We start from the raw sequence: 17,252 nt of genomic DNA, 5'->3' as shown, positions 1-17,252 counted from the left end.
TTAAAAAAAAAGTATACAAAAAGATAAAAAAAAAATATAGCAATTATAAAAAAAAACTTGAGTCCGCTTAGCCAACTAGCCAAACTTACTGGTCAAATTACGATATTGAAATAACTCGATAAAAAAATAAAATAAAAAAATTATAAAATCCTTTTTTTTTTTGAAAAAATATTGAATATTGAATCATAAGATGAAAAGGATTAAAAAGATAACAAGTATAAGCCAAAAAAGACTTGAGCCTGCTCGGGTCAACTTGCCAAACCTATGAATCAGGTCATGAGGTCGAAATAACTCATGTTAGCTTATACAACTTGTGTCCAAGGCTATTTTATTAGAAATACCAAATATATATATAAAAAAAACCTAGAAAGGTCGATTCTCAACAAATTAAATATTGATAGATAAGATTAAAAATATCAATAACAAAAAAGAATCTAAAAAAATAATTAAAAAACAGAAAAATACATAAACTTATCTGGGTTAACTATCTAAACTCACGAGTCAGGTTATGAGATCAGGATAATACTTTAAAATAAAAAATAAAAAAATCTATGAAGCCTTTTTTGAAAAAGACAACAATATAGAGTAATGAGATAAAAAAATAATAAGTCTAGAAAAAAGATGGGAAGCTGTGTTATCTTATAAAACCCATGATCTAGGCCATTTGATTGAAAACACCAAACCCAAAAAAACCATGAAGCCTAAATTTTAAAAAATCAAATGTTAAATGATGAAATAAAAAAATCAATCACAAAAAATAATGAAAAAAATAACAATTAAAACAATAAGAATCAAATTTTTTTTTTTAAAAAAGAGGGTGGATAATTTTGAATCGAAGAACTAAATTAAAAATAAAAAAAACAATTTCACAAAGTAATTAAAATAAGAAATCATAAAATTTCACAAAGTAATTAAAATAAGAAATCACAAAAATAAAGTACCAAATCTAAAAAATTAAAAATTAAATTTTTTTATTAAATGATAAAATTAAAAATTTACTAATGAGGTAAGAAAAAAAAGAATCAGGATCAAATTTAAAAAATAAAAAAAATAAAAAATCTAAATTAAAAATTATAATTAAAAAAATAAAAGTTTTATGTAAAAACCAATAACAAAAATAAAACAATTAAAAGAATGAATACTGATACCTAAATATAAACCAAGGGGCCACCTTGATATTTTAAAAGCCAATTGCGAATCTTGACGGAGGAGAAAGAAAAAATAAAAAAACAAAAAAGGCTCATACCACGACTATTCCATCACGACTATGGATGAGGATGGGTATATATATATATATATATATATATATATATATATATATAATCTGTCATCAAAAGCTAGTCCTATATACTGTTTTTTAAATAATGAAACGAAAAAGTCAATTGACATGATGTAGAACCGTTGATGGGGACAAATTAAAGAAGCTAGGAACGATTAATCATCATTAGAAAGATATTAAATTGGAGTCTCCATTGACCAGACGTCCCCACCATTGGAGAGCTTGAAATAGCGAAGGGTTGTCTGGCACAGGACTTGAAAACATAAACGAAAATGACAAGGCTCAAATTAGTCTGATTGGCTGAGCATGTGGAGTTATCTCAATCTATTTAAAAAATATTAAATTAATGTTTTTTTATGATATTAATATATTAATATTAAAAATAATATTTTTAAAATATTTTTAATTAAAAAAATACTTTACATCATTATTATAAGATACATGCACATAGTAATCATCCAAAGAAATCGACCCGTGAAGCAAGAAAAAGAGCACCATTACTTGAAATTGCTACCCAACCCTACGATACTTCCCTCGCTTTTAGATCTCTGATGGTTCTATTATCCAATATTCTTGGTATGACTGATTTTGCCGAATATATTGCGCACCAACCATATATATTTTGTTAACATCTAGTAAATTCGAATTAGTTTTGATGCTACTTAAATTTTTTAAAAGAAGAAGGAGAAGGAGAATAATTTTGATGGTTATTGAAAAGAAAGATAATAATTTCCTTTAATATATGTCTTCCTCCCTTGTGTGCATGCACGCGCGTATGTGTGTGTGTATATATATATATATATATATATATATATATGAGAGAAGGTTGTGGATGGGCAACGTGATTTTAAAAGATAAAAATAAAAAAAGTAAGGATGAAAAATAAAATGATAATAAATAAAAAGATAATTTTTAAATTTTAAATAACTAGCATGATTTACAAAAAAAAAAAAATTCACTGATAATAAACCGTTCAACCACCACTAACACTTGCTATTTCATTAGAAAGAAAAGAACACGACAATTTCAATGACATGGTAGGATTGAAGTTCTGGTAGCTAGGAGACTTTGTATTCATCACTAGAAGATTATCCATCACTAGAAGATTGTGGGCATCTCTTACATTTGTTGACAATTTTTTCATCTAAATAATATTTTATGTTTATTAAAATATCAAACTACCCTCACTTAATCTCGTAATAATAACAAGACTAAGTTGAAAAGATGAAAAAAATCTCCAAACACAAGTTTTGACATTTTTGTTTTTAAGAACAAGTTAGTTGTTTTCTTGTGCTTAAAAAGATAAAAAAAATAAAAAAAAAACCTTTAGATATTATTTTTAACGGATTTTTTTTAAGGATAATATAATTATTTTAATGAGATTAAAAAAATTTAAAAAATAATTTTACCCTTCATCAATCTTATAATAACTAATAAGCTTTATAAAAAGATTAAAATACTCTAAACATCAACCCCAACATCAAGGTTATTAATTTTTTTAGATAATAAAAAATGGTATAGAGTGAAAATAATTTTTTATTTTGACTTTAATAGTAATTATTCTATTCCATATATTGAATAGTAAATACCTGTGGAGGTGTAGAGTGAAAATAAGTTTTTATTTTTTTTATTATAATTACTCGTATGAAAATACTTTTCATTGTTGGGACCGTTTCTTTTAAGGTTTCGTGTTAAATTTCATTATATCTTATATAATTAGTATTATGAACAAAATTTAATATTTATAAAGTATTTAGAACCAATTCTCTACTATAATTGAATTTAATTATAAATAAATTGAAGTCACATATTTAAAAAATATAGAACTCAATTCATTTTATTTTTTATATTACTCTTATCACTCTTATCTTATTTTTTCAAAAACATTTCTAGCAATCTCTCGTTCAATCTATTAATTTTAAAATTCATGTTGCAATGAATCCATGTTCAATATTTTTCTGCTAAGTTGCATTCATATAATTTATTAATCGTATATTTAATACCATAAACAAATGTCACTCGATACAAATTTTACATGGAGCTCAGATAAGCTAGCATCCTATTACTGGACTCCATTTTCGTTATATAGAAAGATTGTACACTAATAATATTTCTTGGGAGTATAAAAGAAGGTTAACAGCTAGCTTGGAAGCATAAATACAGTGGAATTAATAATTGGTAGAGAAGAAAGTAACAACACCACTCTTTCAGATAAACACTAGCCATGAAAGCAAGGAGAGCGATCAACGCGACCTTCGTCCAAGATGACATTAATTAGATATTTGGATTGTTGGATAATTATTATCCGAAAGAAGACAGCAAGTAACAAGAACAGATCTAGAAAAAGTTAGCCAAAGCCTAATAATGCCTCATCCCAGGGTCTTGCTATCAAATTATAATGCCATAGAAAAGACCATCGCTACAATCGTGGCCATGAAAGGAAGGAGAGCGATCAACACTGAGATTTTAGTCTTCAAGTTGAGACAAGGACGAGTTGATTGATAGCAATGACATGTTTTTCACTTGAAAACACATTATTAAAATCTTAAATTAAGACAAGAAGACAGCCATCGAGGGATCTTCTGATGATGTAGTCTCATTAAACTTACACACGTGTGCAGCAGAGTTATTCTCTCTCGGGATTATGTGCATGAACCCACCGCGTTAAATAATAGTTAGGGCAAGTTTTGGTGGAAAGTCAAGAATAATGAGTCCTTGGCTTCTAATCGAAGGATAAGCAATGGGGTCTCCTTGCTTTGGAAGTATCTCCAGCGTCTCTGGATGGTTTCTGTGATTCAGTTTTGACCAGCCATCTTATCAAATCTAAGGGAGCCTTTGTTTATAGTCCAATGGGTTCTGAATCGCAATCCATTCAAATGATATGTTTGGGATCTCTAATCATTCCCCTTGAAAATAAAAACAGCTGTGTTTAATTAAGTGTTAGATATTATTATTTGTTGACATGTTATTCTCACGTAGGGTATAAGAAACACAACAAGTAATATAAAATTAATTTTGCAGAATAAGATTTATGCAAAAACTTCTCTTCAGAATTTTATAGTTTAATATTTTTTTTTGATTAAAAATCTATATTGCAACTCTTTTAAGCTACTTATATATTAGAAAAGACATTCAAAACAAAACTAAAGAGAGAGAGAGACTTGAAAGCTTATTTGAAAGCTTTTTTCAATTTCAATGGCTACTATGTTTTAATCTTATATGAAATATGACTTTTAAAATTTCATGATAAATTTTTAATTTAATTTAATAATTAAATTAAAATTTATATCTATTAATTTAAAATTATGTGTTAGAAAAGAATCTTATGCATCAATTTTTTCAGATTGGAGAAAATTTGTATTATAATTTAAATTATTATTGTTCCTATCTTATGGATATCCAATAAAAAACTTTCAAAACTTTATATGATTAACATTTTCATTATAAATATCATATCTATCAGCATTATACTTATGCAAAAACTTCAAGCCATATACCACATTAGAGATAATATTTTTTCTCATTGGCCAATCTAAATCTTTCTCATTCTTCATTATATATGCCATGTCAAAATCTCTCAACCAAACATTGAATTAAAACTTTTATTAATCAATATTTTTCTCTAGTCAAAACTGTATATTATAACTATTGTAGGTACTTATATAATAGGATAATTTTTCTAAAAAAATAATAAAAAAATTATAAATCAAATAAAAAAAATCATAAATCAACTATGAAATTTTTGAATTTTATTTAAAGCCTTTCTCGACTTCATATGGTTACAAGATTTTAACTTAAAAAAAGATATTTTAGAATCTCCTAACAAATTCTTAACTTGAATTAATCATCATATTAAAACTTATACTTATTAACATAAGGTTATGCGTTAAAGAAAAATCTCATGCATCAATCATATATTAAAAAATAAACAATGATAAATAAATATAAAATTAGATAGTAAATTTTATAAAAGAAAGTTGTTTAAATTGAATTATACTCTAAAATACGTGAGTATAAATATATTATAATGAGTCCCATTTGGCTTTACATTACCACCATATGACTTTATAAATAGAATACGTTTGAAGAGTGTTTTTTTCAAGGGTGATTGAAAAAGATGACAAAATTACTTTTTTTCTGAGAATTCAAGGGAGTCCAAGCATGATATGGCTTGGTTGAATATCCTAAGTAAACCCAATATACTATTAAAGAATAATATAAATGATATCTTGAGATCTCACCTAACAGCTGGAGCTATTGGGTAGAGATGATTCTCTGACATGGTATCAGAGCCTTGATGACTAAGCGGTTATGAGTTCGAATCTCACCATCTCTATTTATTTTTTAAAAAATAAGCACAACATAATGTGGGTCTATGTAAGTTTTAAGTTCAAAGAGTTTTAACTTGAGAAAGTATGTTAGATAATAATATAAAGCACATCTTGAGATCTCACCTTACAATTTAAACTTTTAGGTTGAATTGGTTCTTTAACATGGTATCAGAGTCTCGATGACTAAGCGGTCACAAGTTTGAATCTCATAGTCCCTAATTATTTGATAACAAATTAAGCACAAGGTAATATGAACTTGTGTAAGTTTCAGGTTCAAAGGGCTTTCACTTATAAATGAGTGTTAGATAATAATATAAATCATATTTTGAAACCTCACCTCTAGTTTAATTGAGATGGTTCTTTGACACATACCTCTAACAACTACAAAAATAAATTATACATACATTAAATACATATATATTCAATGCTTGATATTCCTCAACAATGTAAATAGTTGTCTTTATTAAGTGGATAATGCCTGTAACTTCAACATTATCTCTTAACAAAGATCAGGGTTATTATCTCTTAGTGATGTGATGATTTACAAGCATAAAGGGAATATGGGGTAACCTTTTTTTCTCTTACTCTATGCAAGTTGCCCATTCATAACTATATAAACAACCATGAGACTTAGAGGTAAAGGGTTTTGAACTTCATCTTCTTCACTCTTAACTCATAAAAATATGCAATACACACTATACTATTTGTCCAAACTTTTGTTCATAAACATCAAAGGATACCTAACCTTTCAAGGAAGTTTGTTTTATAGGAATTCTAGCCCACAACTCTGTATTTGCAATGAAGAATGTTCTATATAACCCAAATCTTTATAGACGTTTTCTCTGAACTCATCAAAAGTTTTTAGGTTGTTACAATATTGACATTATAGTCAACACTATTAACCATTAAACCATTATATTTGAGTTTGGTGGATTAATTTTCACTTTTTTTTAATTCAATAATTTACTATACATGTCCCAACTATTTGTTTTTTGAATTTTGCACCATTTTAGATGGTTGTATCCCAAAAAAAGAAGAAGAAGTTTTAGATACTCACATCATACAAATAATTTTCGATCCCACCAAATATAGACATATCTTTTTAGATGACTAATAACACTAGCTGTAAATCCAAAGTTTTAGCTCACCTCAGCCAGTTTAAAAACACACTATCATTTTAATACAAATACAATTAATAATAAGGATATTGGTCAATTCTTAACATCTAAAAAAACATGAAAAATATGGACATAAACATAGTAAAATCATCTTTAGGGTTAAAAATGTTGGATTTTGTGATAAAGATTTGTTTTATGAGCCTATTTAATATTTCAATTGCTTTGTTAGGCTTAGGTCTTGATTTTTTCTAGACTTAATCTTTAGGCCAAGTTTCTTCAATTAATTAAGTTATTCAGTTCCTATGTTTTATTAAAAATTAAAAAAACACTAAGCTATGGCTAAATTTATTGTTCACTCTCTTACATTCCCCTGTGAATTAGAGCAATGAAGTTTTTTTTTATATATTTTAACCTTCAAACTTTTTTTTGGCTTTATTAAGTCCTTACGAGGACAAATTGGTGGTCAACTGCTTCTAATTTATTAAGAAATGTCACAATTAGAAAACCAAATCAAGGATCAAAGTAAAAAAGATTGAGAAATCAGGTGGCAAACTTATACATAGTGAGAAAAGTTTAAATTAGTCATCCTTCTGTTTTTATTTAAAACTTTTTGATCCCTTTAGTTTTATAAAATTGAAATTTAGTACAAAATTTTATTTTGCTTATCTTTTTAGTTCCTGATTTAAGAGAGGAGAGAGAAAGTTGTTGGTTGACACCGATTTCATCCATCAGAAAATCGTTTATGGTGTTAACGAGTTTTATTTGATGAGAGGTGTTCCAATAAGGTGTTATTTTACCTTCAAATTACTCGAGAAATAAGATATGATTTTGGAAAGTTTTTGGGTTTCAATTTGAATTTTTATTTTTAGGCTATTTTTTTAGTGAAGGAATAAATGAGTTTATTTCGGTCTTTAAGGTTTTTTAGGTGTTTTTGGATCCAAATATGGTTAAAAATGAATTTTTAGATATAAAACATTCATGATCTGACTTCTTAGCGATCTCTAATAGCCAAAATCTAAGCAAAATAGGTGACATGTAGCCAATTATTTTTTTCTTTAAAAAAAATCAGGGGAGGATGATGCACTGTTTTCCTTTTTATTTTCAATTTTTTAAAAAGACCTAAGCGAGGAGACTTAAGCTGTAGGACCTTGGCACTTGGGCCTTTTGGCCGCAACTAAAAAAACCCAGGCCCACACACTTGGGTTTTTTTTGTTTTTACCTTTTCTTTTTGTACTTTAATTTTTAATTTTTAATTTTATCCTTTTATTTTTTGAATTTTAATTATTTTTAAATTTTATCCTTAAGTATTTAGTTTATTTTTAATCGGTCTTCCTTATTATTATTATTATTATTTGCTTTGTATGTTGTAGTCTCAAATAAACATCCTATTATTTTGTTGATGTTTGAATTTATATACTTTTTTTTTTTCAGATGTCCAAGTATTTTTTTTAACTCATTGAATTAATAGAGTTACTTCAAGTTAACCTTTACATGTTATATATATATATATATATATTAGAAAACATGTTAATGGTGCTTTCTTTTTTGAAAATAAACTAATCTAATCTGTAAAGTAACACAAGTTAACATAATAGAAGGATTCTAATAATCGTTAAACCCATCTCATAAAAAAGGTTAAGAATTGACCATACATCGCATTGCTACAAGTTTATGAATTTGTTGTCAAAAGGCTTGGCATTATTTAGAAGGAAGCGGCTTGGCATTATTTAGAAGGAAGCTTTATTTCACTAAACATGATTAATACAAATGAAATAAAATAGGATAATATAATGTCTAATCACTAAATTAAAGCCTAATACCATACAAAGTTGATGAAACCTTAAAAAATCTAAAATTAAGTTACTATCCATCAATATTGGGTAAGTTTTTGAAGATTTTAACTTTGTTGATTTATTTATGCTTCATTTTTTTTTGTTGGAATAAACTTTTTATTTCATATAAAAAAAGCATTGTTAAATATTAAAATATCTGTTTAGAAATATAGTTATTTTTTTAAAAAAATTTATACTAAAATATATTAAAATAATATTTTTTTATTTTTTTAAAATTATTTTTTAAATCAACATATCAAAATAACGTTCCGCATTCCGTGTTCCAATCATTCTAAAATTGTTGTTTGCTAGCAATTTGGCAGAATTAAAATATGAGCCCAAACTATTAAAAAAAAAACGACGAATAAAAATCTCCTAGTTTGGTTGCATGAAATCCCGTACAGAGAAGTACAGAGGCCAAACAAAACAGGGGTAGGAACTTCAAATTTGTTTCCAAACTAAGTACTTAAGTTTTCTATAAAATATGTTTCTGGTAAAAATAATTTTTTTTTCTTATTTTCCGAGATAATAAAACTTGCCAATATTGCAGATGAATTTTTATTTAAAACTTATTTTTTTTGTTTTAAAAATATTTAATTTTTTTATTAGTAGACCAACTATTTGTACCGTTGAGGTGGCTAAAAATTAAAATTGGGCTGGCTCAATTCCAATTTGTCTTTTTTGGGTAGAATAGAATAGAAAATTTGAACGTTGCCAACTCTACCTTTCAAATCTCAACGGTGCTTCTCTCCTGTCAGAGCCCTAAATTGTACCGTTGGAAACCCATACATGCTTTGTTACTTTCTTTCCATATTTAAATCCTTCTTCAGATTCCTCAACATCCCTGAGCACCTCTCTCTCTCTCTCAACTGGGCCTGTTCCTTCTCAACAAACTGTCTGTCATAAATTCGGTTTCTTCAGCCTTTTCTTCTTTTTGGGCACCTTAATTAATATCCCCTTTTTTTGTTCATCAAACAAGAGTGGTTTTTTTCAGTGCTACAGAGCTGACCCATGGAGAACATACTCTGTTCTGTGGACAATATGCAAGAAACGCCAATTAAGAGCCTAATTCAATCAAAACCCAACAATTTGGAATGCATAACATCATCAATGGAAGATCAAGAGATGGATAAAAAATCTGAGAATTCAAGCAAGGATTTGCGCAAAAGTGGCACCCCAGATCCTCTCAAAGTTCCCAAGGCATTTAAGTACCCTGAAAGGTACAGAAGCCCAACTGATCTTATGATCTCACCCATTACAAAGGGCATTCTTGCAAGAAACAAGAAGGGCGGTGCGCTCTTGCCACCAAGTTGGAATCAGCCTAAGGTAAGATTAAATCCCGTTACTGTTTTTTTTTTTATTTCTTGATTAATTAATCATGGGATTATTTAAAATGTGATATTAGATGCCAGTTCTTCGTGTGGAAAATTATTTTATTTCTGTGGCATTAAGATCTGTCTTCTTCCGTTTTACTCTGTGGGTACGGTGCATGAACTGAATTTTGATTTTTGTCAACGTGCCAGGCTCAAGATGCAGATACTCAGGATGTGGTGCCTTTCAAAATTGAGTTATAGACGTTGGAAAATAGATGCTAAATCAGATGGTGCCTTTATGAAGTCTAGATAAATCGTCTTCCATATCATTGCAATCATTTCTATCTGTTTGTAATTACATTATTTAATTCTGAAGTTCCTGGGTTGGATCAGTTCTTCTTTTGAAGGTAAGATCAATAAGCAGATGAGATGAGATTCAATATGATTTGCCTCCTTTTGGAATGCAGAAAAGAATTCCTGCAATATAGGTTTGCCTACCTGTATAGAACTTTTACAACAATAGAAGCCAACATACATTGTATGCCGTGGTGGAAGCAGAGGGTAACATATATAATAATAATAATAATAATTAATCAAAATCAAAGCCTTTAAAGATATTGTTAGTTGGATCACATTCAAGTTTGTGATTTGAGAAGACATGATGAACATAATACAAAAACATAGTAATTTTATTAAAATGGTGGAAATTTTAATAAACGAAGTACTTTTTTTATTTTAGATGATACTTTACAAAATATAAAATTACATATCATATCAAATTTCAAAAATAATTTAACATATTTTTATTAAAAATATTCGTTCAATTCTTTGTAAAATTGGTTATGCTAAATTTTATTTAGTTGTTAATGAAACTCAAGATAAATCTAGAAAATAGCAAAAAACCTTTTATTAGGTTTGTAGATAAAAGTAATGCATGTAGAAAGAATGTTTTTTTTTTTTTTTGATATAGTGCATGTCAAAGATACAATCAATTCAAAAATATTAGAGATCAATGGTGTGACAATGCAAATAATAATATGTGTGGAGAGTGAGAATGGATTTCAAGTTTATTCATTAAAGATTATCTTATGCATTTATCTCATCAATTACAATATGATATTCACACTTACTTTTTTTTTTTTAGAATTTGATTTTTATTATCAATATTGTTAGTTCTTACAAGCATAGTGATGAATTACAGGCTTTTCAAGCAACTCAAACTGAACATTAATTGTTTTTAGTGAGATTAAAATGAGTAAATGAGTTAATCAAGTAATTTTGACTTGGAAATAGCTAGTAATTTTGACGGAGCAATTTTTTTTTGCGTTGCGACTTGTTTCGGTATTTTTACTAAAAACTGTATGTTTGGTTGTTATGGCTACATGAACTTAGTGTAAATCAAGTTTTGTAAATATATTAGAATAGTGATCAAATATACTTAGCTCAACATTGTCATAACCCAATTATAGGTTATTTCTCAAAAATCAAGAAATAAAATAAAGGCCGACAATAAGGAGAAAATCAGGTTCAAAATAAGCTAAAAAATCAATCTCTTCTTGGTTTCTGCCACTTTCTCTCTATTTTTTTGTCTTTCTATCTCTCTCCACCTTTTTCACAGTTGCCTTATTCGGCGAGAATACTGCCACGCCAAGTTGTCCGCCCCCTCTCCCCTTCTTCTTCTTCTTTTTTACCGTCTTTGTTCATATTCACGTCCTATTGTTCATGTATGAATAGTGGGCGTGAATTATAATTCATTTCCACTTTTCATGTAGTGGACTATATTTATTTAAAAAAACAAAAAAAATTCCAAAATTTTTCAAAAAAAATCATTTCAAAAAAATTGTAATTTTCTCAAATATTGTTTTGCTAATTTTGTATAATATCATGCTGTATATTTACACTGTAAAATATAAATTCAGTATTAAAATACCCGGTTTTCTCTGAAATTATTAAAAAAATTCAAAACATTTTCAAAAAAATCTCAAAAAAATTTGAAATCAATTTTCCTTTTAAAAAAGAAAATTTATTTTCATATATATGTCAAATCCTAAAAATTTTCCAAGCATATTTCATTAAAAGATTGCATCTTTCTTATATTTTGAAAAAAAAAAAAAGGATATCATAACTAGTTTATGATTATTTATTAGGGTTTGGTCAAAATATTTAAAACTTTTTTTCCAACCTTTTTTTAGGGTCTAAATACAGACTTTAATATCTGTAGAGTGTAAAATTACATGATAAAATATACTCTTAGATATTAAAAATACAAGGTGTACATAAATGCGGTGCTAAATTTTAGACTTTAGAATTGTTAGGATTTAACCCAGTAAGGTAAAAACGTTCTCATGAAGAGAGATCTGTTTTAAAACTTAGAAAAGACCCATGAATAAAAACTCAACCTAGAAAAACAATTAAATAACAATGCAACTTATATTAGGTAGGGTGCACTAGGGGTAATGTGTCTTCTCCTTGCACACCCAATCCTTTACCTAAACTCTCGCAGACTATAGGTTCCTAGTGACCATAATATCAGGTGACGACTCCTGAACCTTAATCATAATTTTATGATGAAATCTCTTTTCAACACATCACCTCACACATAAAGCACGACAAGGAGCCTCTGTTGTCGCCAAACGACATCACATATGCTCGCACCTTGTGAAAATCATCATAAAGATATGTTAAATAAAAAATATCTAAAAAAAATATAGAGTTTATACATGTTTAAAACTATAATCATGCAAAAGCATAACCTATGGAAAACATGTTCTTAAAATAAATATAATAAAAAGAATTTTAACATGCATACTAAGCATATAAAAGTAATATAATCCTTTTTTTCACCTTTAGTTTTCACAAACTTGAAATCACCAATATATGAGTGAATTGAGTCAAGAGGTTCACTATTTATTTTGAAAGAAGATTTTGTGAATTTTGGTTTTACACAAATTTTACATTTATAATTTATGGTTTATTAACATTTGCATAGAATTATGATTGATATAACATAACTTCTCATGCCACACATCACAAGACTCAAACAAATAAGAAGAAGAGACAATCATATTATTATTCTCATCATTGGTTATAATGGTTATTATATTCATTTTAAAGAGATCATCACATAGATACTATTTTTTTACAAACATGCTACTCTTATTGAGTTTAATTTATCACTTTAAAAAGTCATCTTAAAATAATTTTTGCTCGATAATGAGCTAGACATTAAGGATGAGAAGCTTTCCAAAAGTTATTTTTAGTATGATCTTTGAGGATAATAAGTTTTCCATGTATATGTTTTCCATATTCACTTCTTTGTTAGTACAAAACAGTATTTTCTTGACATAAACATGTCTTATAACATCAATATCAACATATCATTGTTTAAGATTATTGATTATGATGACTTCAGAAGCAATATATAAAAGGTTTATTTCTAAAATTTTATTAGTAAGGTGATCAATCTTGGCAACTTTGGCTTCACTAATTATTTTCTTAAGGTTTCCTACTTGAACCTTATTTCTGTAATCTATAGCTAGATGTCCAATGTTGTTGTAGATAAAGCACTTATCATTGATTTTTTAAGCAATTCCTTTCCTTTTCACAACAAGCTTCTTTCTTTGATTTTTGTTGTGGGACTTTACCATTTGTTCTAAAATATTTGTCTTTAGAGCACTAAAAGAGTGACTTTTTTTTCAAACAGCTGATTTTTCTCATATATCCTTAACCTTAAAATAAAGTCTTTAATTTCCACTTTATTGCACTTATTCTTAAGATAATTTTTAAAGTCTTTTCAAGATGGTGAAAATTTTTCAATGATTGCATCTACTTGCAATGACTCACTAAAAGACTTCCCTTTAACATGTATATCATACAAGATGAGTTGAAACTCTTGAACTTAACTTATTATGGTTCTTTAATCAATCATCTTAAAATCTATAAATTTACTGATTATGAATTTTTTTATATCAATATCTTCAACTTTGTACTTTTTATCTAAAGCTTCTTATAATTCTTTTGCATTCTTAATTGAACTATACATATCATAAAGTTTATTATCCAACCCATTTAAGATATAGTTCTTACACACGAAATTAATATGATTCCATGCATCCAAAACCACCATGTTATTAAGGTCAGATTAATTTTCTAATGGTTTTGGAGCTTCCTAGTTTAAGAAGTTTTTCAAGTTCAAAGTGGTCAAATATAATAACATCTTTTATTCTCATGTCTTAAAGTTCAATCCATTAAAGTTTTCAGGTTTCTCACCATATACTATAAAAGGTGATAGTGAAATTTTCACTACCAAAGTAATACTTGTCGAAGCAACATTGGTTTACACTACTAAACTTGAGTAAAAGGAGTGGAGGACATAATATGATCTATATAAAAAACAACTAATAATATTTATAAATAAATGTTTTGGCTCCATAATAAGAAAAAAAATAAAAATTTCTAATAATGCAACTTAATAAATAAATATAATTAAACTATACAAGGTTAAAATCAACACTCATTGTTTTTTTGGGTTATTTTGTTGAGTCCTATTTTATTCATTGTGATTTATTCCATTATTTTGATTTCACTTATGAACTATATTATATATAAAAATAGTATCATGTGAATAATATTTTCACTATGTAAGTTTTGAGGAAAGATTGTAGGGTTAACATAAAATCTTGCTTAAAATTCAATCTTCCTAAATAGAACTTTCTACATCATATCTATTCATCGCACTAACTTTCTGTATATATAAATAGTGACATATACATAACAAAACCAACCAATAACTATGATACCAATCTTATTAATAATTCAGTTATTAGAAAATATAAATCAATAATATAGCGCATGTCTAAAAACATTCAAAATGCATGAAAAACAGTTTTAGAAAATAAACTATAATCTTAAAACAAAGATATATAACAACCTTCTAAAATTAAACAAAGGAGAAGAAAAAAGTCATAACAAACCAAGAGGTTATAGATTAACACATATAGAAACAAAATTAAATCTAAATGTGAGAATATAGAAGATTAAAGAAAGTTAAATTATAACTTAAATTTTTAAAATGCTAAAAACTTCTTTTACAATTAATCTATATTATTATTTTTATTATTAATATTTTTTCCTCACAAGATAAAGTAAATAAAGTCTAATATAAAAATAAAGCCCAAAGATTTTAAATCAAAGTTTGTAAATATATTATACTAGTGAGTAAAGATATTTAGTTTATCATCCCAAAAAGATGCTAAACAAAAGATGTCCAACAAAAACCTATAATTTATACATGCTTAAAATTATAAGAGTGCAAAAGTATAACTCATGAAAAACATGTTTTCAACATAAATGTAATAAAAAAAATTCTAACATGCATACTTAACATATAATTGAACTTAAAATTGATATTAATTCAAAGTTCTACCATGCATTCTAGTACTAAAAAATATTTATATTTAAATTAAAATAAAAAGGTGTACTTACTTGTTGAAATACTTTAAAATAATAAAAATTTTATTGTCGTTAATGATAAATTCTTTATTCTTAAGACTTTATTGTTCCTCCATTACAGCTAGAATGTTTGTAATATATTTTTTAAAATTTCAACAACAACACTTTAGTTTAGATGTACTTTTAAACAATATATTTGAACTAAATAATATTAAACTCAAGTATCTCTAAACAAGAGATGAACCTAAGCTTTAGATTTGGGTGGGAAATCAAAGTTTAAAATAAAAAGAAAACATTAAAATATGAGGTGAGGAAGAGTATGTAAAATTAAATTTCAAAAAAATAAAGTTGGATATTCTTTTTTCGCCCCTTTTTTATATTGAATTTTAAAAGGTAAAATATTGAATAATTAATTCTCATCATTATTGGCTTTTGATTAGCCATCATAAATCAATAATTAAATCTAAAAAAATAACTAAGGGTGTTTTAATTAAAAATATCAAGAGTTTTTTAAAATTAATTTTTCATTCACCCATTATTTATTTAAATCATGCTAATTAAACAAATTTCCAACACTTACTACATGGCAAACAGTCTTCCCTCGTCAAGGAAATTGAATGCATGAATAGATCAATTATCATATAACATAGCTTCATGCTCCATAATGCATATACTTTTCTTTTCTTCACTAATTTAGGCATATTTTCCCTACACCTCTTTAGAATTTGAACCTTGAATAGTAAGGTGACCGAACCTAGTTTGCACATGAACGACACACACACACACACCCTTGTTTGAAATAATCAATTTGAACACTATAAGAAATTTTGCCTGAACTTACTTCTAGACATAATGATCATGAATCATGGGCTACATCTGATTTCTCAAAAAAAAAAAAAAAAAGGACCGAAGCCTACAAGGACTTAGGCAAATCAATGGGCTTCTGGGTCCAAAATGAAATTCTTTTTTATTAAGCTCCAGATCAATATTGATAAACTTTAATCTAAATTGAAATACATTCTTAAAAACAAAATTATGAAATCTTAGAAGTGTATTGTAAATCTTATGGGGTTGACGTGAGATGTTTTAATTCTTTAATTTCTTAGATTCAAATCTTTAGTATATAATTTAGAAAAAGTTATTAAATTCATAAATGTACATATTAAAATTATTGCGAGAAGATATTTATTCTCGATTTCCAAATAAAGTGTCCCAAAGACATGGCTAGGGATGAAAAAAAAGTATAGTACATTAATTATACCCAACAATATTGTAGGGACAGACTTGCAAAATCCAGAAACAAAAAACTGGAGGACAAATTAGGAAATTATCACATAAAATCAAAATAATTGGTAGGATCTAACAATTTTGGAGAAATACCACATTATAATCTTGCCGTGCTTCAAAATAATAATATTTAATAAACATCATGCTCTTAAAATATGATAAGATGAAATTCCAATTATCTGACTCATTTGATTGAATATTTCATAATAATTAGTAAAACTAGTTCAATAGTTTTGAAAATAAAAGGAAAATATTAAAAGCATCGAATTCAAGGGATCCAGTAAAATTTTAGATATCTAAAGATTTGACAATCCCATGATGATATGATGGCTACTATAAAGAAAATAATCTCTGAAAATTTCTGTAAATATTAAGTATAATTTAATAATCAGATTAAATTTTATGACCTTTTGAATTATTATTTTGATTTGGTGCAACTATTTTTTTTTATTTAAACCTATCGCATTAATTCATAAAATATATTTATTAGGCTATCTATATAATTTGTTTAAGATAAATCTTCATTTAGTTTAACAAACCCACAATTAATTTATTGGAATCACGCATTGTTATATATTTAACTATAACATTGATATTAAAAAATAAAAAATAATTATTATATGAACTATAATTTTTTAATA

The 17,252-nt window shown here is 26.8% G+C and overlaps 1 protein-coding gene across 1 annotated transcript; it reads left to right on the top strand.

The window, feature by feature from the left end:
- Positions 1 to 9,356: 9,356 nt before the first annotated feature.
- On the top strand, positions 9,357 to 10,356 carry LOC105107743 (uncharacterized). The gene is made up of 2 exons (XM_011001776.1): positions 9,357 to 9,886; positions 10,084 to 10,356. The coding sequence occupies exons 1-2, from the start codon at positions 9,572 to 9,574 to the stop codon at positions 10,132 to 10,134; spliced, it is 366 nt and encodes a 121-aa protein (XP_011000078.1). The 5' UTR covers positions 9,357 to 9,571; the 3' UTR covers positions 10,135 to 10,356.
- The last annotated feature ends 6,896 nt before the right edge of the window (positions 10,357 to 17,252 follow it).

Source organism: Populus euphratica, unplaced genomic scaffold (assembly GCF_000495115.2).
Source record: "Populus euphratica unplaced genomic scaffold, PopEup_1.0 scaffold169.1, whole genome shotgun sequence".
NCBI classification, from domain to species: Eukaryota; Viridiplantae; Streptophyta; class Magnoliopsida; order Malpighiales; family Salicaceae; genus Populus; species Populus euphratica.
This window is presented reverse-complemented; position numbering and strand designations above follow the sequence as displayed.